Raw genomic sequence first — 25,872 nt, forward strand, 5'->3', positions numbered from 1 at the left:
TACAAGTTTAACAAATGAAGAGAAATGAACCACAAAGGTTCTGACCTGATAAAAGCAGCTGGGTTCATGATAAACCTGCCCAGACAGACAGGGTAAGAGGACTGATGAAAGTAATAGAAGCACCAGTTTAACAAGCTACAGAACCAGCCATCAGAAATTGGCTTCAGTCCATTCAAGAACCTTGGTGTTACAATAGCTGAAGAGGACAAACAGGAGCAGCAGATGGAAAGCTTCCCAAGGATGCTGTAAATCACTGAACTTGACTACCCACAGCCCTACCTCCCACAGTACAAACACAAAAGAAGTAGATAAATACAAAGCATACACATCTACAAAGACAATTCTTCTGACTATATAGAGAAATAGAAAACACAGAATTTGTGAGTAGATGAATTAAGTTTTAGCTCAAGAAATACACAGGTCAGTCTGCTCTACTGAATTTTGAGAAAGGAAGATGATGACAGGTTCCAACAGAAGAACAATATTCTGACAGAAGTTACTGATGTTGGGAAAAAGGTTGTTTGATGTTGTCTCTAAGACTTTTTTAAGAGTAAAACAAAAAATCCTTTCAACAATAAACAAGTGACAGATAAAACTATGCTCTAAAAAGAGATTCAGATATGACTAGATGATTGTCTCAGCCTGAGGAAATTTGACAGCTATCCACCACCAAGTGATTTTTCTGCAAGAGTCTGAAGGAAAGATGAGGGTAATAGCTTTGGAAAAAGTAATTACTAGTATTACCTTCAGATATGTTAAGAGAATATGGATGTTTGCACATGTACAAGACCTTTTCAAATGGTTTAGAAGCAAAGATGTAGGTAATTTAATAATCAACAGCATTTTATCTTATACTTTTTGCAAAATTTGGAGATTAGAAACTTGTTAAGAAACCCTTTTAATATTTCTCATTTCTGTCCAACAAGTTCTTTACTAAAAACATTTTTATACAGTGCTGATAGCATTTACTTACTTAAGTTTTCTAGGAGATGTTTGCAATCATCTGTAGCAACATCATGCAATGTTCGATTACACTTGTCTTTTCTCTCAGCCTCTAGTCCACCATGGCTACAAAGGACTTCTAGACAGTTCTGAAAGGTAAGAACCACATTATTTATTCATCCATTTGCTGCATTAAAGAGTCCTACCAGCATGCAGCTAGACTGATAATTGAAATTCTTACACATGCATTTCCAAAGATAGTTCTGGACTTTCTATATATGAGCACCCAGATTATGTCCCTCACAGAGCTGAAAACCAGGAGTAAAAACCTTGAAAGTCTCAAATCAACATTTTGAAAAAGCAGAATACAGCATCCAGGCTTCCAAACATTAGCTGAATAGGGAAATTCTTAACATCTGGCAACTAGTTTAGGTATTTATATAAGAAAACAGAAGCCCAACTATTCATCCAGTTTTAAATATCTTGGCCTCAAAGTTCAAACAACACTAAACCTGCCATTTTAAAGGTTAATACAGACAAATTAACAAATCTATTCAGATGGCACACAAACAGTGTTCACTTTGCAGTTCACCAAGTAGGAGTTTCCATCATGCCTGACAACTGAGTGGTATGCAGCAAAAGAAAATGAATTATTTTAAAATCACCTTGCAAGCCTCTTTGGCAGGTAAACCTGAATTTCTGCAATGCAGTAAAATAAAAATGCATTTCTGTTAAAGTCAGAGCACTGACATTTTGTGGATGCCAACAACATGATGCCCTCTTAAAATTCAGACTTAAAAAAAGGTCATATGCTCATCAAAAGCAAAAATACATTATAGTTCATTAGAAGCAATGAATTTATCTGCTACTAGCAGATAAATTTTGATTGGTACAAATCATATTATAACACTAAAATATTTTTTTTAACTCCCAAACTAGAAAAAAGCTCTCACAAAACTACATTCAAATGTTGATTGATCAGTGACCAGAAAACTGATTATGTCCTGATTTCTAGTGATCATCTATTCAGCAATTATACAGGTGGCCTTCACAAAACCATTGTTATCCTCAGACACACTTTTCAAGGACAGATGTCCATATTAAAAGAAGACACTGTATAGATAATGTCTGGAGGGAATCAAAGAAGAAAAACTAAACCTTGACACACACAAGCATCTATTAAGTATTTGGATTCAGAACAGTGGCTTGTTGCAGGTTTGGCTACTGTTACCTATTTTGTAGCTGTTCTAAGAGAAATACTTTTGTCAGTATATCTATCTGATACTCTGGCACCTTTCCTAAACATAACAGTGTTTAAAGCTTCATTGTGAGATGAAGTTTTTACCAGATTGGGGTTACAGCACTTAAAAGAACTTTCAAAAAATTAAATTAGCTCCCTAATTTTGCCAGAAGAAAATTAACCAGAAAAAAAACCCAAACCCAGCATATTTTCATGTCAGGTTAGTAAATTAACTGTGTCTCTCAAATAGGTATGACGAATGGCTGAGACAGCAGAATGCAGAGGACAGAATGGTGACAATGGAAGTGGGAAATAAAGGGGAAAGAGAGAAGTGGGAAAGAACAAAGAAATGAGGTTTATTTCCTTAGCAAAATGAAAAGCTTTGTTGGCTATGTTGCCTATGACATAGCAGCAAAGATCATCTTTAAGGAATGGCATCTATCAATCTCAGAAGAAAAGGGTGCAAGTTCCAGCACTGTTTATATGGAACTACCATGTGGTGTCATGAATGACATGCAGTGCAGATAAAGGAATAGAGGTAGAAGCTGAAGTGTTAACAGTTCTTGAAGATGGCTATTAAGCTTTCTTGAGCTTCTTAATATCCCAAACATCTCTCGAGTCAATACATGCACTGAATCAAATACAATTATATGACGTCTCAGAAACATCAAAGCCAGGAACGTTACTGCCAGCTATATATTGCTTTCACATAAAGAGAATATCCTCCACCCTCAGTGGAGATCTTATTAAACAGTTATGTGGAATGTGCTCAGAAATTCAAAAGTGTAAGTTATACATACATGGGGAGTGGGCTGACCCTGGCTGGAGGCCAGATGCCCACCAAAGCTGCTTTATCACTCCCCTCCTCAGATGGACAGATTAGAAAGTATATAAAGAGAGGCTTATGGATTATGATAAGGACAGGGAGAGACCATTCAGCACTTACTGCCACAGTCAAAACAGACTCAACACAGAATAAAATGCATCTAATTTATTATTCAACCAAAATAAAGTAGGATAATGTGAAATAAACCCAAATCTTAAAATGCCTCCCCCCCACCCCTTCCTTCTTCCTGGGCTCAACTCTACTCATGATTTCTCTCCCTCCTTTCCCTGCACCCCTGCCTCCCCAGTGGCACAGGGAATGGGGTTGGAGTCAGTTCATCACACGTTGTCTCTGCTGCTTCTTCCTCCTCATGGGGAGGACTCTTCACACTCTTCCCTCACTCCAGTGTGGGGTCCCTCTTATGGGAGGGACCCCATGAAGTTCTCCAATGTGAGTCTTTCCCACAGGGACTTCAATTCTTCAGCAACTGCCCCAGCGTGGCTGCCATGGGACACAGACCTTCAGGAACAGACAGCTCCAGCAAGGGTTTGCCACAGGGTCAGATTTCCAGTGTCAGAGCCTTCAGAAAGAACACCTTGCCAAAGCTCTTTCAGACAGTAAATAGAAAGTAGTTTCAAAGTTCTCAAGGATTGTATTATTGCAGAAAAAAAACACATAATGCACTCTACTGAAGTATTTGCAAATTGTAACAAATACCTTAAACACCAGCTAAGCTGAGATGAGTGGAAACTGAAATAAGAGTGCACCTGTTTAACAGACAGCAGTAATGGAACATTGCCTCTGTAATGCAATATGCTGACTAAGCAGTGGGTGGTCCCTAAAACCCTGTAATTTAGTAAACTGAATCTTAAAATAAGCCTAGACACATCTTAGCAAATCTATCAGGGAAAAAAGCAAACATCACAATAGATATTGCATTAGGCATGTAATAAAATCTGATTTTCAAACACTTGGACTATATTTTTGTAAAATTCACTCTCTTCTGTGTTTAGTATCCTCTGTTTTCTGCCAGGGTAAAAATCTAAGAGTAGGATTTGACTGACAGCTTTCATTAAAAAAATCCTGTAGTCAGGATGAGATGTGTAAAACTTCTCATATAAAATCCTTCAAGTAATATTCAATTTCCAGAAGACTTCCTGTTTTTTATCAGTAAGTCCTATAATGTCATTCTCCATGTCATCAGCTATCCCACACCCCCCCCCAAACCTTATTCATTGCCTGTTAAAAAGGCTGCCCAAAATAACAAATTAAGCAATGTATTACTGCACAAACCTGATTCTCAAATTTCTCGTTGTCTCCTCCCTCCCACAGGAAAAATTGCTCATAGTTAAATCATCCGTAACTGTAACAGGAAACTATGTCTGTCTAATATCCATATTAAGTACATGACAGTCAAGAAATTGGCAATTAGAGCGGGATTTACCTCAAATCAACTTTGAAAATCCAACCTCAAGTCATCATGTTTTCTCCTTTTATTCTTGTCCCAAAAGAAACAGGCATTTACATATGACTATTCACCCCATCTGACACCTAGCTTCTGGGGTACATTATCCACTGGAGTTATCCGTCCCTGACAAATCAGGTGTCACAACAAACTAGGTAACAAACTCAGATTTTAAATCTAAGTTTTAGTTCTTCAAAGACAGAAAATGATTTATTTTACCCCTGATTTCTATCAGGTTACTGTAACTCACTCACACAGACTGACCTTAAAGCCTTTTGATGCTGCTATGTGGGCAGCAGTCCAACCTTCTTTGTCAGCGTGGTTGATGAGATCTGCAGAAATAACAGGCTTTACTCTACTGCTATAGTTGTCTTCTCTCTTCTCCAAATCAAAGTAGTCTAAATTAGGTTCTGCATCAGTCAAAGCGTTCCCATTGTTTGGCTCTCCATAGTACATAAGGAGCTTGAGACTGTCAACATTACCAGAATCCACTGCTGCGTGAATTGGTGTCCAGCCTTCCTGAAAACAGAAGCACAAAGCACGCTGCCACCAACACACAGAGAAATGCTTGCAGAATTATTTGTATCAGGAACAAATCTGAATGGAAGGCTCTGGTTGGAAATGAAAAAAGATAAACTAGAGTGAGGTAATAATCCTTTGGAAAGACAGAGTTGCTTGTCCGTGTTTGGGCTGGAAGAAAGAGAAGGAAGAAAATGTAGCAGAAAGAAAATTTGACAGCTTTCTCCAAGGACAGTATAACAGACAGAAACTTCAAAACTCTTAGGAGAATCTGAGACATACAGAGGTTACATGGTGTTGAAAGACTGTTTCCTCATCATGTATCAAACTAATGTGATTCTAACAATCAATAATTTGTTTCATGTTGCATTAAGCAACTAATTAGTCAGATATTTTAATGGTTTTCACATCATAACTTCCTCTCTTTTCAAATCAAATCTATTCACTTCCTAAATCCAAAACAAACTCATCAAAAAAATTCAGTGTAATATACAAGTAAAATATAGCTGTGTTTCTGGACAGCCTGCATCCCACATTTATTCTCATTTTTATGTCAAAGTCTTAAGGACAACTGCAGGAAAACACCTGAAAAGGACAATACCCTGATGTTAATTTTGAGACAGTCCTTTTCCCATTCTCCTGCATATACAATTTTTCTCCATATTCTCCCACTTGTGATACTTGAAATGTTACAATACTGGCTGGCAAATTTGGGGGTGGGAGTCCTCTCAAGGACAACAATAAAGCATCCTAACATAAAAGGTGGAAGCAAAATCCCTATCTCCACTTCTTTACCTGAAAAGTAAGTCAAACCAGAAGATTTCTGTTTTGCAAATCCAGTGCTGAAGAAAAGTCTGCAGCAAACTGCAGGTGGAATCTGACATATATAAAACAATATGGAAGTCACATAAATTAAGAGATGTTAGAGATAATACACAGCTTCAAAAAAAAACCCACCACAAAGTATGATGAAAAGAAGAAAATACTAATTTCAAATTATGTGTAGTTCAACTTTAAAGAAAACTTTAAATAAATGTTTTAAACTTTAAATAAATATTTTAATGTAAATATTCCTTAGCTGTTTACAGTTATTTAGTATTATACAAGGAACTTCAACTTTACAAGCTATTTTAACTTACACTGGTTTTTACTGTTCGATCTGCTCCACTTTCCAACAATAGCTTAATACAATCGTTATTTCCATTTTTACAGGCCAGGTACAAAGGTGTCTGTCCTCTTTCAGCAGCATGATTAATATCAGCCTGATACATAATTAATAATTCTGCACACCTACAGCAAACAATAAGGTAGTAAAATTATCTTATATTCAACATCCAAAACCTCTTTATAACTTAAAATATTTAAAGATTTTTAATAAAGTACTGATGTTATAGATGTACCTGTGATTTTATCCACCACATACATAGAAATACAAGGTATAATTTCATACATATACATAAAGACAGAAAATCAGGTCACTTTAAACCCATAAATCTCAAAAGTACTACAGATGCATTTAAAAACTGTGAATGTAAAACATTTAATTTCACAAGACTAATAAAAACTTGATGACAGTTGCTTAGGAAAAAGCTTCAGGTGAGCAAAAAGTAACATTTCTTTCCTGACTAGCAATAGCTTTAAAAAGGAAAATAAAAAAAGGATTTAGATTAGCTTTAGATACCAGAAAAAGGGACCCTGGCCTAGGGAGTTAAACCATCAGGGACAACAAAACAAATCCCTGAATGAAGGCTACTCCAGAAGGATGACTTGGGGTGGGCTGGTAGCAGCTACTGGATAAGGCAGGAAGGAACGTTAGGTAGAGTGCTGAAGAGTGACTCACTAGGGACCAGCATTTGAATCCAAGATCCTGCGCTTCCTCATAACCCTGTTTCAGTAGACCCAGTTCTCTTCCTGATTCTTGTGCCAGAGCTGGCTCCTTTCCCTTTCCAAATGCAGCTTTTCAGCAACTCTCAAGACTTTAGAGAAATCTTAATCCCAGTCTATTTCCTCTGTATTTCAAACAGGGGCTTTAACCACTCTCTGGCTCAACATTTCTTAGTCCATAAAAATACAAAGATATTAACAGTTAAGCCCCAAAACAACTAATGCAATCCCATATGACTACTGGTTAGGGGACCATACTATAGCAAACAGGATGAAAAAATAATTTAAAACTATATAAGATACATAAGCATGTAAGAAATTACAGATGAAAAACCCAAAAGTATTAAAAAATTATCTCCTCTTAGTAAGTTCTCATCAGAAAATCTGTCAAGTTCAAGATAAAATGACCAATTTTAGAAAAGAGCAAAACAGGTAACATTAACATGAATTACTTAGTTGCACTTCTTGAAAATGCTCAAATGAACAGAAAAAGCATGAAAAAACTAATGCTCTAGTTTCCCAAATGCTGAACTTATATCCTACCCATGTATCCTACCCATACAGTCACAGAAGTCATCTTAAGATTCGCTCATAAGAAGACAGATACATAAAGCAACTGCAGATGGAGCCTGCTATGCTCAATACACCTGTTTTGTTATTTTGCATTGTGTCCAGTGGTTCTGGAAATGTTACAGTGACTTTCCATCTCAAGGTCAGGTAAGGTCATATGGGGAAAATAATTTTAAAAGGTTCTCCTAAATGAAATTTCTTTGTGCTGTCACACAAGTAACACAGACCACACAATACTTGAAGGGGACAGATTGATAATTGCCCAAAATTCTACCTACTGCAGATTTTTCTGAGCCAGAACTTTGAAGTGATCAGCTAATCAAACAGCCTGAAGCATTCACAGTCTTTCTGATATTTTTAGCTGGCCCTGTTATAATTCCACTAATTTTTTACAATTCAGTTCATGTTCAGTGTCTAAAAAAAAGTGAAAGCAAGAAAAATGTTTAGGTATTTCATATTGCTTAAGTAACTCTAGGGGAAAATGCATATAAATGCATATAAAGTCTGCAGTATCCTAACTGGATTGGAAAGGATCATAAAAATCATTCATTTCAGAGCTCCTGCCATGAGCAGAGACACTCTCCACTAGACCAGGTTGCCCAAAGCCCCATCCAACCTGACCTTGAACACTATCAGAGAGGGGGCAGCCACAGCTGAGTGCCTCACCACCCTCACAGTGAAGATTTTCTTCTAATATTTAATCTAAATCTACCCTTCTTCAATTTAAAGCCATTACTCATCATCCTATCACTCCATGCCCTTGTAAACAGTCCCTCTCCAGCTTTCCTGTAGGTACTAGAAGGCTGTTGTAAGGTCTTCCCAGAGCCTTCTCTTCTTCAGGCTGAACAAGCCCAATTCTCTCAGCCTGTCTTCATAGAAGTGCTCCAGCCCTCTGATCACCTTCATGGCGCTCCTCTGGACTCAGTTCAGTGGGTGCATGTCTTTCTGGGGACCTCTGAGCTGGATGCAGTACTCCAGTCGGGGTCAGATGAAAGCAGACCCCCACTGGAATACTGTTTTCTGTTACCAAAAATCCATTGGGAATCTGCTAGCTCTGGATTAAGACTTGCAGTAAAAGATATGTATCAGTCGTCAAGCTTGAAGTCTTCTAAGAAGTGGCAAAATCTCTGATGGTCCTTTATATACTCATGGAAGACTGTGAAAAGGACAGGGATCCTGCTCTTCCTCATTGTTGGGGCAGGGCCTATCACACTATAACAAAACTCAAAGCCTCTGACTACCTATAAGTTACTGTATCAGAGTAAAAACCTTAAAATTAGCAAAATGCAACATTAAAAGACTAAAAAGCAAAACAGAAGATACATAAACCAAAGGTAAAGTCTGTAATAAAGATTCATTCATGCTGTTTAAGACTTTTTGCATTTGTAAAATAATTTTGTCTTGATAATGATGTTCTGAAAGAAGTTATCTACTGGTTGCTTTCAACTTTCAGCTTTAGTTCCTACGACTCTATGACACACAGCAAAGTTTCAGAACAGAAAAACAGTATCAGCCTTCAGGTCCTCTAATGAAAGGAGAAAGAGGGAGTTAAAAACCAATCATCCGGATGAATTGTTGTGTACTGGTTCTCAGTATAAAAAGACACAATTTTCCAATCATGCTGTCATAAACCACCAATCTTTATAAAATTAGAAGCTTAAAAAATATTGTTGCAACTACATTTTGAAATATGTTCTTCAAAATATTCTTTGACTCATACGCAATTTTCTGTTTTTCAAAGTTCCTGGTACAAATAAATTTCCACAAAAGACCTGTATTAAGTATTTGATTCTATATCACTCAGGAGAATACTCAAGACAAATTTCTTTTGCCTCTGAATATGCTGTTCAGAGTTCTCTATGCTTCAAAAGAATCAGTGTAAAAAATAGTTTCTTTCCTCTATTAATCCTATATTATATCTGAGAATTCAAAGAAAATTAAGACATTCAAAGATATGACACCCAGATAGACCACTATTTATTATGCGGTTACTAAGAAAACACATCCAGCAACCTTAAGAGCTGCAAATCGAAACAACTCAAATGAAAACTATTAAAACCAGAATGACATATGAATATTAGATTCAGTGGATGCTTTGAATAAATTATAGTTAAATGCATTTATACATAAGAATACAACAGTAATGTAATAAAAATTATATAATGTAACGATAATATACAACTGAGTAATAGCTGATGGGCAAAATCTGAAGACCTCACTTACTTGACATGTCCCTGAGCAACTGCTGAACACAAGGGTGTAAAGCCATTTTTATCAGCAGCATCAACTTGTGCTTCTGCAGTCAGCAGCAATCTCACACAATCTGTGAATCGAGCATAAACATAGACAGATGCTAAAAGACCAAGTGGTTAAAACTAAACAGAAGTTGAAACCTACTCAAGGGGCAACAACAACCAGTCTTAGTGACTATACATATCACACACACGATAGCAAACTGAAGTAGAAGCCCAGGATGCAGTTTGCAGGAAAGAGATGAGAATGACACCACCACTCGCTTGCAAAAAGGGCCTGGGTTGGGTTTTACTAGAGTCCAAACAGGTGCCCACTGCTGGCAACTCCCATAGTGTTGGCTAATTTATGTCCCTCCAAGGTGAGGAATTTGAATTATCCAGCAGCCCCTAAAAGGCAGCACAGTCTAACTGGCAGTCACATCACACATCTGAAATACGACAGCCACAGGGAAGATGCTCACAAGCTACATGTAACTCAACAGGCTGGCCAGTGTTCTTTTAGGATGGTTTCACATGGGATTGCAATGACAAACAAGCTGACAGACTCAAACCTCCCCAAACCATTCCTATTCATATATTTCCAAAATGAAATGCTAAAAATAGTACCAGCCTTATTCCACCATCCTACAGCTAAATTAAGATAATTAATTACAGAGTACTTAGACGGCTTTTCATCCACAAATTGCAATATCATTTGATGCAATTAAGTTTGAAGAAAATACTTGAGCTGCTCTATTATTCTTGAAATTGGTTCTAGACCAAAATAAAACAAGTCTTTTGTAGCTGACACTAGAAGTTTGAAAAGAAACTTAGATTGAGCACCAATTATAAACTCCTGACCTGGTTTCTGATCAAGTTTAATGCATACTTTTTCCAGTACTGGGAAAAATTCTGGAGCCAAGCTTTGCTAATGAAGCTTATCTCTAGATATCAGAAACAGACATTTATTTAGAAATCTGACTAACCTAAATCGTTCCTGAATGTATTTAATCCTGCTACAATTCTTTCTAAAACTAATGCAGATATTGTGGACTTGAGTAGATAAATAATATAACATTAAGAAATAAGATTTTAAAATACTGTAAATTATTGTAATGTAAATTACAGTTCTTAAATAAGTAATCTGATCTGAAATGGCTTTTTTGTTTGTCAGGATAAACTACCAGGACTTAATGTGTGATAATTCTTTTAAGTCATAAAGAAGCTCTCAATTAACTAACTTACCTAGTATTTCCACTTGTAAGAGAATGCCAATTAAAATCAAGTTACATTTTCAATCATTTCATAACAGGAAAAATACTCTGCTAACAATGACATATTTTTTTCCTTTTACCATTGTCAATCCCAGTCTTACATTAAACAGTTCACATGAAAATACAGATCCTTGCTTGATATCCTAAAATATTTCTGAAGTTTATGAAGGATATTGCAAAAACATTCTTCTAGCAGAAGTCTTTGGTTAGAATACTCATTGGTTTCTTCACAAAGCATATGTTAGCCATGCAAAAGCCATGAAGAGCGCACAGAACAAGACCACCTTTCTAGAGAGGTATGGTTAACTCAGTTATTGACTGACACATCACTCAGGTGTTAGTTTATCTATGTGAAACTACTGTTTCTGATGAAGAAAGATGGGAACAACTTTTATTGTTAGGGGTAGGTGCAAGCATGAAGAAGCACAGGTACTTTCCTAAGGCACACTATGTGAGCCAGTAAGCTTTACATGACCTGTTCTGGTAGCCTAACAAGCAGAAGAGCTATAATCTCCAAGAAGCCTGGGTCCTCTGGATGGAATTTTGACTGGGATTTGAAGAAGGGTAATTTGGGTCAATCCAGATTCATTAACTCCAGTTCACTGCTGTGTGCCACAGAAGGGATCAGCAGTGGAGGGAACTTGGGTGGAAGGGCAGGCACAAGACAGGCAGCGATGTCACTCAGATAAAGGTTGTTGTCAAAGCAAAAGCAAAACATGGAAGCTTATTAGCACAAACACCTGGAGACTTTACTGCTCTCGAACCACAGCTGGGTAGTTAGTTCTTCCAGAGTGCTGGCAAACACAATGCAGATACATCCAGTGGCTCGGCAGAGCTGACTCCATGTAGCTGTATGTCTGCACCTCACTCCTTTCTACTTCCCACATCATTCCAGTTTTTCCTATCAATCAGGGTGCCACAGCCTCCAAGTACTCAGGATAGAAGAGAATCGATGACACCATAAATGCATATGATTAGCACATAGCTGAATCCAAAGGATTATATTATTAGTAGTAGTAGCAGCAGCAGTAGTAGTAATATTATTGTCATCATCAGCGTTATCTTTACATCTCTCAGTCTCAGGAATTCTTCTTTCATTCTCTCTCAACCACCTCGTGTATGTCAGAGAATGGCCAGGATTGGCAACACAATACAGATATGCAGATATATAAGCTATGGGAACTACTGTATCAAGTATGTAAAAGACTGAACCAGCTCCTGCATTGTTAATGGGTCAAACCAAGATGGCCTGACAAAACAATCGGTTCAGTTAATCCCAATCTAGAGGTTCAATCACAAAATCAAAGTTTCCTTATGTCCATTTAAAGACAAAGAAAGCATTCAGTGTATATTTTTAGGGTGAAGTTCTCTCTCTCAGATCTACAAAATTGGGGACAGTGTGTGCAGGAAACAAAGCAGCTGCTGTGAGCTTCATGTGCTGGAAAAGCCCTCAGCTGCAGCTCTCAAAAGGCAACTGTTTACGAACAGGAAAGCTACACATTTTGCAAACAGGGCAGATTAGGAAACAGTATTTGAGTGTTCTCTTGGTAACTCAATTTTCTCTACAGACTGGTCTGAGAGGACAGAACAGCTGCTGTGACCATGCTGGTTACAATGTGTTCTACCTTTCTCAGTTATCCACATATCTCAAATATTTTATTTCTTCACTGAAAATGTGTGCAGATCATCACTTTCCACTCTTCCCAGACTGTCTAAAACATGGTGTTAGTTTCTGAAGGGAGGTATTTCTACGCTGGCTCTTAACAAGTAGAGAACCACTCTTTTCTTCTGGCCAAAAATTTCCCAGGAGAAATCAAAAAAATCTGGTTGACTTAAAAGAAACAAGGGTTCCTGGAAACCTCTGAATCTATTTAATTGCTAACTCGAGGTTGAAAGTATTCTCAATAAATTAAATCATGGTGGTGCAATCACCTGCCAGGGTAAGTTTATGTGTTAAGTCTTACAGTTGGACTTGATGTTGTTAAGGGCCCTTTCCAAACTAAATGATTCTAAGGAAAAAAATAAACAGCCCAAGAACAGTAACTTACCCCTGACAATCAATAAATTGTTTTATCCTTCTCAAAATGACATCAGTGTAATTTCTTTCCACCTGATTAGTTAAAAAAGCTATGAAAAAGGACTTCTTAAAATAAGAGATCTATTCCTATACTTCCTTTCTTATACCTATATATTTTTACATAAATTTGTTTTTTAAAGTCTACCCTTTGGAGAGCTGCATCTATCCATGCATTTGGCAACAAATTTCAAGTAATAAAGAAAGAATTATATATTAAAATTAAGCACAAACACCTTTCTCCAAAAATATGATAAATCTACTACCATCAGTTTTCATATACATGTTAAGAAGGCATCAATACTGTTGCTGTGTGACTCTCATTCAGAATTCCTACAATCCATTTACTCACTAAAATGTAACGATTTGTACAATTCAGTGTTTTTCACATCCTGTCAACTATAAATAGAAATGCAACACTAAAACCTTTTTAATATTTTTTTGTCTTAAAAAGTACTAAACAATTACAGAATGCATATGCATGTGTTTGTTTTTTATTACTGTGTTTTCGTACTTCTGTCAAGAAGTCTCTTATTTGACATTCTGACAATAGAACAAGAAACCAAATTGCCTTTGCTGTCAGCAAGAGCCACTTGGTAATTGTAACTAGAAATCAGGGCATTTGCTTGGAAACATATTAGGAATACAAGATGAGCAAAGAATAATTGGGTCAATTACGGTCTCCCACAAACACCGGCAATGATAAATGGACCTAAGCCTCAAAGAATCCACAGAAAATCCATTCAGGGACAGGGGGGGAGGAGAGATCCACACAGTATAATAAACTTGGACTTTTAATACTAAAGATAAAATATTGAATGGAAAAATGTGCCAAAGAAAGAAAATAAAATAAAGGACTTTTCCAATATTTTAATGGTTTTGGCAACAGCAACAAATCTGTCAGATGAAAAGGCCCAGATGTTCCTATGAAGCAAACCATAGTACCTAGCAAGCAAAGACAAAATACACCATTCTGAAGGAAGGGAAAATTCCTCCTATCACTATGTCTGGTAGCAAATTTAACCCTGAGTATGTCAGAAAAATGTATCCTTCAGCCCAGCTATGGATTTGGGATCCTACCTTTACTCTGAGTTTTAAAATACTTGAGAAAAATAATGGAATAGTCTCTGTAAATATTATTTTGAACAACAGATTGCAGTTTTCTAATTGTCACTAACAGATACATTGTTAAACAAAACCACAAAGTACTCTTTAAAACAGTGGATTTAACGGCACAATGTTCCAAATTTTACTGTGAAATAAATCTTGACTTTACTAAAAATGGCTTTTTTTTTTCACATTGGCATTGATGTATTGCCCCTTTAGTGTCCCAAACAGCATAATGATATTATCTGCAATATAAGAATCTAAGATATTTTTACATCAGTAAAAAACCCTATAGTAATTGTCACTGGAATCGTAAAGAAAGTTGCTGTTTGAGAGCCCTATGTTAACAGTCTGAAAATTATTGCTTGGAATATTTATTCACAAAATTCATATCCGTTACTAACATATTTGCCTCATTTCATAAACATATTCATAAAACATGAAGACTGACTGTTGAAAGATTCAGAGATGCTGCTACCTCCTCGAGACTGAGGGTTGGGGCAGCGAGGCAAAGAAAAATGTTAACTAACTCAGTAGAGCCCAGAGAACAAAATAAGGCTATTTCATCTAGTTCAAAAATGAAGACAGTTCATTTTATTTCCCAAGTTACACACTACTCTGAAACCATCTTCCATCATTTTCACTGCTACCGCAGAAGATCAAAACACTGTTGATGACCTATTCCTTCCTGCTTACTCCCTGTAGAGGGAAGTTCTTTCTTTCAAGTTGCCTTTGCCACAAAAGATCTACAGTCTGTCACAGAACATGGGATGACGATATCTGATGACTTTTATAGGAAGGGAGGGGAGAATCAGAATAGTTGTTCCTGCAGAATGTTACCACAAGCAAGAATGCTTTCTGTGTTCCAAAATTCTGCCTCCAGAAGTATTGCTTATATATATGCTAGACTATGACTTTGGTCATATATATATATATATGTATGTTTCAATTTAACATTTTTAAAAACAAGCATTTGACATAATTCAATATTTAAAACAATTTAATATTTAAAACTTATGAAATCAGCTTTCAGGATTTCACTTGAATGTCATAATAAAACTTAGAATCACTTACCTGTATGTCCATTCGTAGCAGCAGAATACAAGGCAGAATAGCCATCTTCACAAGAGTAATTAATGTCCAGTCCTTCTTCATTAAGCAGCATTGATAATAAAGTGACATTTCCCTGGGCAGCAGCTTGGTGAAGAAGGGTGGGCCTGCCACCCAGGGGGACAGGACCACCGCTTGTTAACAAAGGGGTTAGGGAGGAAGACCAGCCTGTGAGTTAAAGCAACAGAAATTAGGTGGAAGACACAAAAATAAAGATCTGCATTTTCTCTGTTCTTTTAAGAATTAAAAAAGATCTTCAAAATGACAGGATTTGTTAGTTTAGCACAAGTTTTGTGATGATGCTTTGTCTATGCATCAGAAGCTATTCTGAAGAATACGAACCAGGGTAGATAGCTGTTAATGAGAGTGAACAGGTTTTCATTACAAAATGTTAATGTGAAACTTGTTATGAACTGTAGTACCAGCTGAACGTCTCAGAAAACCTTTTTATTAAAATTCAGAAACTAGCAAAAGTTTTATAGAAGTTTTAATGTATAACTTTGTAGCCTAAGTGCAAACTTTAGTATTTATATCTTACCTTCATTTATACAGACAAAACTCACAGAAAGCCCTTAGTAACTTCAAGGGCCATTCAATAATTTTGAAAAAATAATTAGAAATCATTTACACAAATAATAAATATATTTATTATTGAACCATGCCTTAAGGTAATCTTCCTTTTACTTAGCAAAACTTAAACAATGTATCATAAAATGCCCCAGTGTGAATAGATAACAGGCTATATAAAATTTATGAGTGAAAGCTTTCAAGTCACCCTGCTAAAAATAATATTCCATTCAAAGCTCTGAAAGCTTAGGAGTTATCTTGGTTAAATGTTCTGTTCATTATTTATCAGCTTTAGTAGGGAGTTTGTTAAGAATATGAAGTTTGCTGCATAAGGCATAGAAAATTTTGTGCATTCTTCCTTGTTCAAGGACTGCAAGAGAAAACAGGAGAAAGATTTTTCTTATTATTTTCACTGTCACCTTTAAAAAATGCACATTATAGTTTGCCTCTTGAGTAAATGCTATTATACAAAGCTGAACTCTGACAATACACAGCTTTTACGTGGCTATGCAACACCCAAGACTGAAGAGGAGCTGCAGGGCATTACCTACCTGCAGCTCCATCAAGCTGATCAAGTGCTATGCAACCTTCAGCACCTAGAACTAGAAAAAACATGTGGCAGTGGCTCTACCATGCTGGAATGACCTGTTCTGCACTTTGGAAAAACAAAATTAAACATAAAAGTTGCCAATAGAAGGAATAGATTTGGGAAGCTTGTAAGACCTGGGCAAACTTTAATCAAGGTCCAGACTCACACAAGAATCCGTCATCTGAGCAGCCCCAATTGAAGAACTCATAGGTTGATCTCAGTTCAAAACAACAACAAAATAATGCTTGGAGTATTTAATATTTGCTTCTAAAGCAAGGTAAATTTATACACAATGCGAGCTTATTATTCAACTTATTTGATATTGACTATAAGAAGTCATCACTGCAACAAGTTAACTGAATCCTTGTTCATGTAACTTCAGTTCTGAAACTACCTTCTGACTATTAACACTCTCACTAATATTTGTTTCTCCAATATTTTTAATCAGAGGACTTTGAGGGTTTTTTTCTGTAGTAAAAAAACCCCACAAACAAACCAGCAACATATAAAGCAAACCTCATCCTTTCAGTGAAAAAAATACATACGTATTTCCTCTTCCAATATTTGAGAACTGTTAACTCTTACAAAATCCCCAAAAGTCTGGAGAATAACTTTTGTTAATCCTTTCCATTCTAAACTTTTTGTTGTTCGCTGAAACTAAAGGTACTGCAGATGTTGCTGTGTACATCAATGGTTTTTTAAATGGTACTTGCTAATGTTTACTGTCTTGTCATGGTAGATAACTGATGGTGGACATTGCTTGGGTGACACTCCAGATGCTAACATTCTTTGTCCAGTTTATACTGGAATAGTTTGGAGGAATATGGGAAGCCTAGCACTAAGCTTCAAGCATGAAGTTCACTTTGTCAAGCAGTTTTGTAGCATGAAGAGTGTTTCTGGATTTCCTTCCTTATTGAAAGTAGTGCAAGTATTTTGTTGTGTGTTTTTTGCTTGGGGTTGTTTTGGGTGGGTTTTTTTAAAGCATCATTAAAAGAAATATTTTTTTTGTGCTGTATGTGGTATCTCAACTTTCATTTCAACTCCTTGAAATGAGAAATATGTTGGTGCAATTTGGTGATGAAGTTCATTAGACTAGGTAATCATTAGATGAAAACCTTGATCTGAAAAAGATACAAAACCCACGTAATAACATAAATATAACTTTTGCTTCTATTATCAATATAAAGCAATATATTAAAGCTGAATTACTCCAAAAAATACACCAACATTAGAAAATACCAATAAACAAGGTATACCATTACAGATGCAAAAAGTTAGGAAATGTGAAGCATCTGTGAAAGCTTGTAGGGCATGCAGTGATGAAGGGCAGAGGGACAGACAAAAACAGCTTCTGGCATCAGCTTCAGAATGTGAGATGGTTAATTTCAGAGCCCAGATCAGTCCTTCACCCCGCCTCCCCCCTTTTATCTTTGAAGCCAATTGTATAAGAGAGAATAAATCAATCATTATAGAAACGAGCAAAATAAAAATCATACTTCATTGAAGAGTGACATAAAAAGCGCAAAACCAAGAAGAAAGTGAAAGCAGAAATCCCAGGGGTATGAAAATCCAACTGCCTACATTCGTTTCCATTTTGAAGTCTCACAGCCATTGAAATGTAGAAATCCAAACAGAGCAGAAGCATTTTGGCACCAGTTCAAAGGCTGCTGAAGTTAATGAAAACACTGTTGCAGATTTTGAATCAGGCCATAAATGTTCATTGTAATTTCTCTGTGTGCAGTCTGTTCAACATTAATGACAAAACCCAGTGCCTTTTCCTACCAGGAATGAAAAGAGCAACATGCAGTACAATGCCCTGTCTCTAAAAGAAGGTATCACTGCCTAAGTTTAGCAGAATGGGTAATCAAAATGGTGCTCTGATTTTAACTTTGCTCTCAATAGTTGTTCTTTCTGGATGCACACACTCCTTGACTGAAAATGAGGCTGTTGATATGTTTTTATAGCAATCTGACCTAACTAGAAAACTCTTTTAAAATTAATAAAAAGGAACATTTAGTGATTAGGCTATTATCAATTCTGACTCCACAGTAAGAAGAAATAAACAGGAACTTATTGGAAAAAAATATTTGAATATTCTTCCAATGTCTTTATAATATGTTAAAATTGTTTTCCACTGTTGTTTAAAAATATGAACAAATTCTGACTGAAGCTCACTATTTAATGTACAATAAAACATGAATAAGATTTTACCGTGCTCTTTAACTGAAACTAAAATTGAAATTCTGAGCATTTTCTGAAAAAAAAAGTAAATAAACCAGGTTAAAATCAAGCAAAACGTTAATAAAACTAACTGAAGCTGTGCTGAGAGGGCATGAAAATGCAGATATGGGAGGGAGGCTGCAGTGGTATTTGTACTTTGTTAGACATTCACTTCAAGAAAAGTCATACTTAAAGAAAATTACTAAGTGACATGTATTCAGGCATTACTGACCACATTATCTTAATGAAAAAAGTGTTACTAAACTTGGGTTACTATTTTTTTTCTCAGAAAAAATCTATTTCTATATATATTTGTAGCATCTATTTTAAAAATTATTATCTAAGCATAACATTTTGATGGAAATGTCTTGCCATGCTTCCATAACATCTGTCGCTCAAAGTTTTTCAGTTCTGCAGTTTGTCAGAACACTTAGCAAAACCAGTTCAGTTCCTTTATAAAATGTAAATAAAATGGAACTGGAGAATAAGTGTTACAAAATATAAGCATTAGTTTGGGTAAAAGACAAAGGAGCTCCTCAATATTTACCGGAATATTGCAGATAAAATTATTAAAGTTCTTTGAGCCTGTTTGTAGTCAGTAAAGAAGGGATATGAAAATAACATCTCTCTATTAATAAAACAGCAGACCAGTAACTAGAGTTTCAAACTAACTAGAGTTTGCAAACTTCAAATTATGGGATACACTTCCCATTTGCAATTGCAAAAATTCACAAAAAGCAGCGCCACTTACAAAATCCTGGCAGCATCAGATGTTCAGAGTAAAGATTATAAAGGGATTAAATGAACCCAAATATTTCCACCCCTTCCAAAAACAAGAGAATGGGAGTGCAAAGAAAGAAAGGTAATTTGGACACATAAACCAGCACAATTAAAAAAAAAAAACTTAATAGTTTTAAAAAAATCCTGTCTTTGAGAATTGCCTCTCAAAACTGCCACCAATTTCACAAGAAACACAAATTCACAAATATTTGGGAGATGAGTCCTATTTAAAAGGCTGATCGATGTTTTCAGAAAAATGTTTATTCTTTGAAGCACAAGCTAAAACAAGTAACACTACACAGAGTTATGAAGTCAGGTGGTAATTTAATTTTTAAAATAGAAGATTTATTTTTTTAAGAATAAGTAAAAACTGTCTGAAATGATTACAAAATCATTTCATAATGTAAAGCTAACTGAAATATACAGCCTAATTCATGTTGATAGGATTTATGCCAGACAAATTCTTGCCTACAAGAATTATTCTCTTGTAAGATTATTTTGACAATAATTTGTTGTATGTTAATAAAATCTTGGATTATTTTTAATAACTGAGCTGAGAATAACTGTTGAAATTTTCAGACCATTCATAAATTCTTCAATGCTGATGAAGGTCTTAAGCGTTCCAAAACTGTGTATTCATCTTCCTCACTGTAGTGCAAGTCATGCTAAAGAGGGGCTTCTATCTAACGTTCCAGTACTATTGATCCCAGCTGGGGAATATGTCGACTAAAGGGCTTACAGGAGATACATGGTTAAATGAAAAGTACATCAAGGCCGTCTCTGTTCATTTAGCTACCATCCAGAAGGCACCCTGAAGTTGGCAGCACATCAGGCACACAAATATGTCCTCCCTACGATGTAAAATGAAAAGCAGATACATGCACTGACTCCAGACTTAGGCAGTCAAGGTAACATTTGGATTTTAACTCTTTAACAGCAATCATGTGCTGCTATCTGTTGAGATGAACTTGTGAGATGCACACACAAGTATTAACAAAGCCTACAACTAAAACCAGAACTACAGAAAAATAGAAATTAAAATGTGTAACCATCTAATGCCATAGGAGAATTCAGAAGCCCCGGCTATGTCCCATTTTCGAAAAGATTCTCAAAGTCCTGAAATACGTATTCCACGGAATATCACCAGCAGATATAATTTTCAAAACATTATTTCAGAGTGAGAAAGCATTTTAAAGTCCAAAATAATACCATTCACTCAAAAATAGGGGGGATAAGGGAATTACTTTAATCTGTCATAATCTGCAGCTCATAATGTACTTTAAATTTAGTCCTCTTTACCTTTGAAAAAAAAGCCTTCGATTTGAAGATCTCCTCGAGGAAGCAAACTAATTCATGACATTACTAAATCAGCAAAAGAATTCCCATACCCCTGGAATGTGGTAAAAATATAAATGAAAATTTCAGCTTTTAGAAAGCAAAAAGAGAGAAAGATATAGAAAGATAAATAAAGCAAATGAGAGGTGTGTAAGAAAACCAAAACATTATTTTAGAGGGAGACATTTTGTAGCATATCAATCCCTTTACCTGATGCTGTTACCAGGAGGCTGTCTGAATCACATGGTCTACAGGATGAAGCACTAACAGGGTTTATGGAGCTACAGGCAATGGTGGTGGGAATGACAAAGGAATTTTCTGAACATGCAGGTTGGTTCAGTCCAGGGAAGTGGGAAGGCCAGGCACCCACCTGAGATGAGGCTATGGCTGGTATGGCACAGCCTGCAGGTGCCACAGATAAATCTATAGCAGGTTTTGGTGGCAGCTGAGGTGAGGACTTAGAAATAATTTCCTCATTTATTACCCTGATTCCTTGTGGTGAACTTGAAAGAGGTGAGGTCACTGTTTTGCTGTCAGTTTTTGCACTTGTGTTTGGGGAGCGACTACTATCCATTAAAACCTTAAGCTGTGGGTGTGGTGGAGAAGGAGTTTGCGAAAGCCCTGGTTTTTTAGGAGGGATAGGTGGAGGATTTCCTCTGTCAATTCTTGACACGCTGGGAGTCTTTAGATTCGTTCTACCAACGGGGGGGTAAGTGCCAACGTCTATTGAATGTGACGTCCCCGACCGCGACGGAGTGCCGCTCTGAGGGTTTGTGAATCTTGAAAGGACTTGGGTAACGGTATTCCGAGCTACCTGCTTGGCAACGAGGTTGTCACGACTAGTAGGGGATACGTCCCGTGAGGGAGGGCTTTGGGTTGTGTTTCCGTTTTGGTCTTGATCATTCGCATTCGCTTGAAATCTGAATCTAGCTGCTTGGATTCGTGGGTTTAGGCCTGGATGCCCAGTGGTGTTGGCAGATGGTGAATGCAAACCGTGCATAGATGAATTCTGAGCTGCAGCAGTGGGTGCTGCAGGGGTGCAAAGGGAAGTACTATTTGAAAAAGGGGAAGTGCTACTTGGTAAATCAGGTGAAGAGCCTGTACTTTGTCCATTTTCCTCAATTCTGTTTTGATTCTGTGTAAGAACAGGAGTTGAGGGAGGGACAAGTTCACTAGATGAAGACTGCCTATCAATGACAGGCTTCACAAATGCTGCATTGGGGCACACATTCATTTTTGTATTGCCAGGCGCTAGTGGGTTCACTGTAGAAGGCTTTACAGATACAGTCAAAGGCAACTTCTTAACATTTTCTGTGCTACTGTCCATCACTACGGCATCTGTTTGGCAGGCAACAGTTCTTGAACTTGGCTCCTCTGTTTCAACAGAAACAGAAACAAGACTCCTATCTTTATTTTTATCTTTATTTTTAAGAGAAAGATTAGCTTTACTTTCATTCTCCTTTTTTAATTGCTCAATCATTTTGACCATTTTATCTCTCTCTTCTCTGAGGTCACTGGTGTGTGCTTCCTCTCTATGAAGTTTTGCACGCAACTGCTCTCTCTCTGTGTCAAACTCAGACAGCTGTTTTTCCATTTGAGCTTCCATTTGCGTACTCCTTTGTTTCTCAGCTGCAAGAGACTCCTCCAATTCAGCAGCCTTTTTCTTTTCCTCTTCTAATTTTGACATCATTTCTTCAAGTTTCTGGGTTTCCTCTATGATTCGGCTAGACAACTGCTTGCATTCTTTCACTAGCATCAATACTACATGCTTATTCTTTCCACGTTCTTCTTCAAGGCGAGCAGACAGCTTTTTGTGCTCCAGCTCAAGACTTTGCAACTGAGATTTTTCCATTTCCAACTGTAAGAAAGAACATAAATGAAATAACCTTTGAGAATATGCCCAACGTGTCTGCCCCAGGAAAGTGATTTGTGATACCTAATGCAAATGCCTATAGTCTTATACAAGCAAAATAGAGAGGCATCTCTGAAGAGCAATTCAGAACCTAAGTAAACCCATCTACTTTCCACTGTTAACAACACAGAAGCCCTCCAAAGTGATTAAAAGCCTGTGATTCCTGAGTAAAGAGCTACTTGTTCTCCAGAAAACAGACAAAAGACATCGTAGAAAGCACTCTTTTCAGCACAGGAACCAGACACAATCAAGAGAATAGCTTTGCAAAACCTCTATTTTTTGAAAATGAAAATAAGGACAGAAATTAAAGGTTTAGGTTTCAGATCTTCCTCAGACTGAAGATTAGGCTTGAAATACACAGTCCATCATGCCTAAAATAGGTGTCTTATAACTTGCAGCTTTTTGTCGTGGTTCAGCCCCAGACAGCAGCTGAGCACCCCAGGCTGGTCGCTCCCCCTCCATCCCCAGTGGGACTGGGAAGAGAACGGGCAGACAAAGGCAAATCACGGTGGGGAAGGGCAGTTTGCTGGGGCACAACGGGGAGGGGAAACAGCTGCAAAGGGGCTTAGGGCAGAACATACACAGTGGTGGTAACATGGTGCTTTTTTACTGACCCAAGCAGAGCCTCCATCTGCACTCAGACTGCCTTGGACTACCCCTCCCCAACCAGGGCCCTGTTATGGGGGGTGTGACGTCACGTGGTGTCCAAACACCCCAGGCCAGCTCAGCTCATGGTGCTGGCTCCTTGTGGACATTAACTCTGCCCTAGCAGAGTCGGGACCGGGACACTTTTAGAAATAAGACATTCTTTCCTGAAACCAACTTTTGGGCATAGGCACAAACATATTCCTGCATGTGGAATGTCTCACTGACATCACTGATGTATGTTACAAGCTAGAATCAAAATCTACCTACCACACGCAGGTAATAGATATAATTTTCCCCCTCTAATTCATCTTGTGTGCTGAGTATGCTTTTATTCAAAGACCTTGTTCTAGAAAAGCACTAGAAAAAATATCTGTTAATGCACCATTTTATAAAATCCCTACTAGTAATAATGCAACCCACACTGGTTTCTATTTTCCCAAACAAACTTCTACATAAGTCAAACAACAACAAAAGAAAAAAAAAATGTCTATTTCTTTCTACTCCTCCCTTCATGTACTGATGGGGTAGCTTTCTATAAGGTTTATTTGAATGACTGATTAAAAAAACCAAATCAACAAAACCCCAAGAAACTGCAGAGCATTCTTTCTCCTGTTATACTTTTATTGGTTTAGCCTTGTGAGTTTTGCTTCATAGGCATGCACCGATCAATACAGAAATAGCAATTCCAGAATGTACCACTAAGGTGCATTTTCTAAGTGGGCCATTTTTCTGTAAAAATATGTTCAGGTACCTATGAAACAAAAAACCCCAATCAAGTGCTCACAAACATAAATAATTTTGACCACAACAGGAAATTCCTTTATGGTTCTATAATAAGAGAAGATTTCACAATGCTCAAAAAATATTCTAAGAGAAGCTGTGGCAACCAGAAATACATTCAAGATCTTACTTGGGATCGAAGTTTCACATCAATGGGTGAAGGAAGAATCATACATTATAGATTCAGCTTATAGTGTCATGGTACACATATTAAATTTGGAGTTAAATGGCGATGCAGTGTCTTGAATATATTTACTGTTATGTGTAATGTGGGAAACAGGATGGCCTAGGGGACTGGTAACAGCTATGGAATATATCTGTCTCAGTCAATGATTAAAATATTGCCTTGGTTGCTAGATGAAAACAAACAAACAGGCACACAGGCAAAAGGACCCGCAGCGTTGTGATTTAGCCCCAGCTGACAACTAAGCACCACCCAGCTGGAGGCGAAATGGAGAGGGAAATAACAATATTGATAAAAGAATATACAATGTGGGTGATAATGCAATTTGCTCATTGCTCAGGATCCAGTGCCCATCCCATCCCCAAGCACAGATCCTTCCTCCCTGTTCAGCTCCCCCTCTATCCTCTTAAATACTGAGCATGACATCATATGGTATGGAATACCTCTTTGGCTAGCGCGGGTCATTTGGCCTGGCTGTGTCCCCTCCCAGCTTCTTGTAAAAATCAACCCAATTCCAGTCAAAACCCAGCATACCAGGCATTACAATACAATAGTTTTTCAGAAGCCTGTTGCACACTATTCCCTGTTCTCTCCAACAGATGAAATTCCTTAGCTCTTTCCACGTCACAGTAGATGTGTCTACACTTAATTTATAACTACTTTTAAACAAAAGTTAATATAAATCCCATTTTTAAATACTAGTTTTGTTACTCCCCAGATATACCATAGCATTGAAACTCATGCCATCAAGAGCTGAGTACAAGAAGAGAGTCTACCATCCTAATAGAAATAAATCCCACCTGCTATAGCTCATTGTCCTCAGGATAATTTTTTCCCACATGGTAAGTAGAATTCAAACACAAGAAAATGCTTAAAAAAGAAGTGAAATGACATAAAAAGAACAATCAATGAATCCTGCATGAATTTACACTTATAGATGAACATGTGCCTCTGTCTCCCAACATTTCTGATCACGTTACCTCACAGTAAATTTCTCTTCTGTTTTCTTCAGAGGTGGTGGCAATATTGATGTGAAGTATACTATATTATGAGTAAAATATTTTCCTGAAATAATACAATTATTATAAGAAACAGTGAACTAAGAAGAAGAAATCACCACGGGAAATCATACCTACATTATAAACATCATCTTGGCTTCAAATACCTCAAAACCTGTTGAACAGTGGAGGGACTTTTAAATTTTCATCTTAGGTTAACCAATACACTCTGCACAATGCCTTTCACAAAACCAATTGCACCCTTTCTTAAAAACAGTGTTAAATATATGAAAAATAAGGCATGGCATTATCAGTCACAGTTAAACAAACATTATCAGCGACACCTCTTCAGTTATAATAATGACAATACGGCTGCAAAGTAAATTAAAAAGTTATTATGATGACACTGTATTTAGGATTGTTCCCTGTCAGTTATTATTATTAATTTTTATTATTACTTTTTTATTATAATTACTTTTTTCTCAAGTATTCCATTATTTTCTTCAAAGCATCCAACAGCATTTGGATGCTTCACAAGCATTTCAAAGCAAGTAGGGCACCTAACTGTAACAGTGGAGCATCCCAGAGTTCCCTCTTTGTTGAAATAGATACAAAAA

The 25,872-nt window shown here is 37.0% G+C and overlaps 1 protein-coding gene across 1 annotated transcript in view; it reads right to left on the bottom strand.

Annotated features, from left to right (window-relative positions):
- CTTNBP2 (cortactin binding protein 2) overlaps window positions 1–25,872 on the bottom strand; it is a gene marked incomplete at its 3' end in the record, with an annotated part of 85,304 nt that overhangs the window by 22,511 nt on the left and 36,921 nt on the right. The window contains exons 4-9 of the mRNA XM_084278497.1: window positions 20,944–22,591; window positions 15,207–15,410; window positions 9,670–9,769; window positions 6,132–6,282; window positions 4,738–4,992; window positions 974–1,091 (exon numbers count right to left, since the gene is read on the bottom strand). Of these exons, the coding sequence (XP_084134623.1) occupies window positions 974–1,091; window positions 4,738–4,992; window positions 6,132–6,282; window positions 9,670–9,769; window positions 15,207–15,410; window positions 20,944–22,591 (2,476 nt within the window). The remainder of the gene's footprint in view (window positions 1–973; window positions 1,092–4,737; window positions 4,993–6,131; window positions 6,283–9,669; window positions 9,770–15,206; window positions 15,411–20,943; window positions 22,592–25,872) is intronic.

The sequence above is a fragment of the Gallinula chloropus genome (genome assembly GCF_964237585.1).
Source record: "Gallinula chloropus genome assembly, chromosome: 1".
NCBI classification, from domain to species: Eukaryota; Metazoa; Chordata; class Aves; order Gruiformes; family Rallidae; genus Gallinula; species Gallinula chloropus.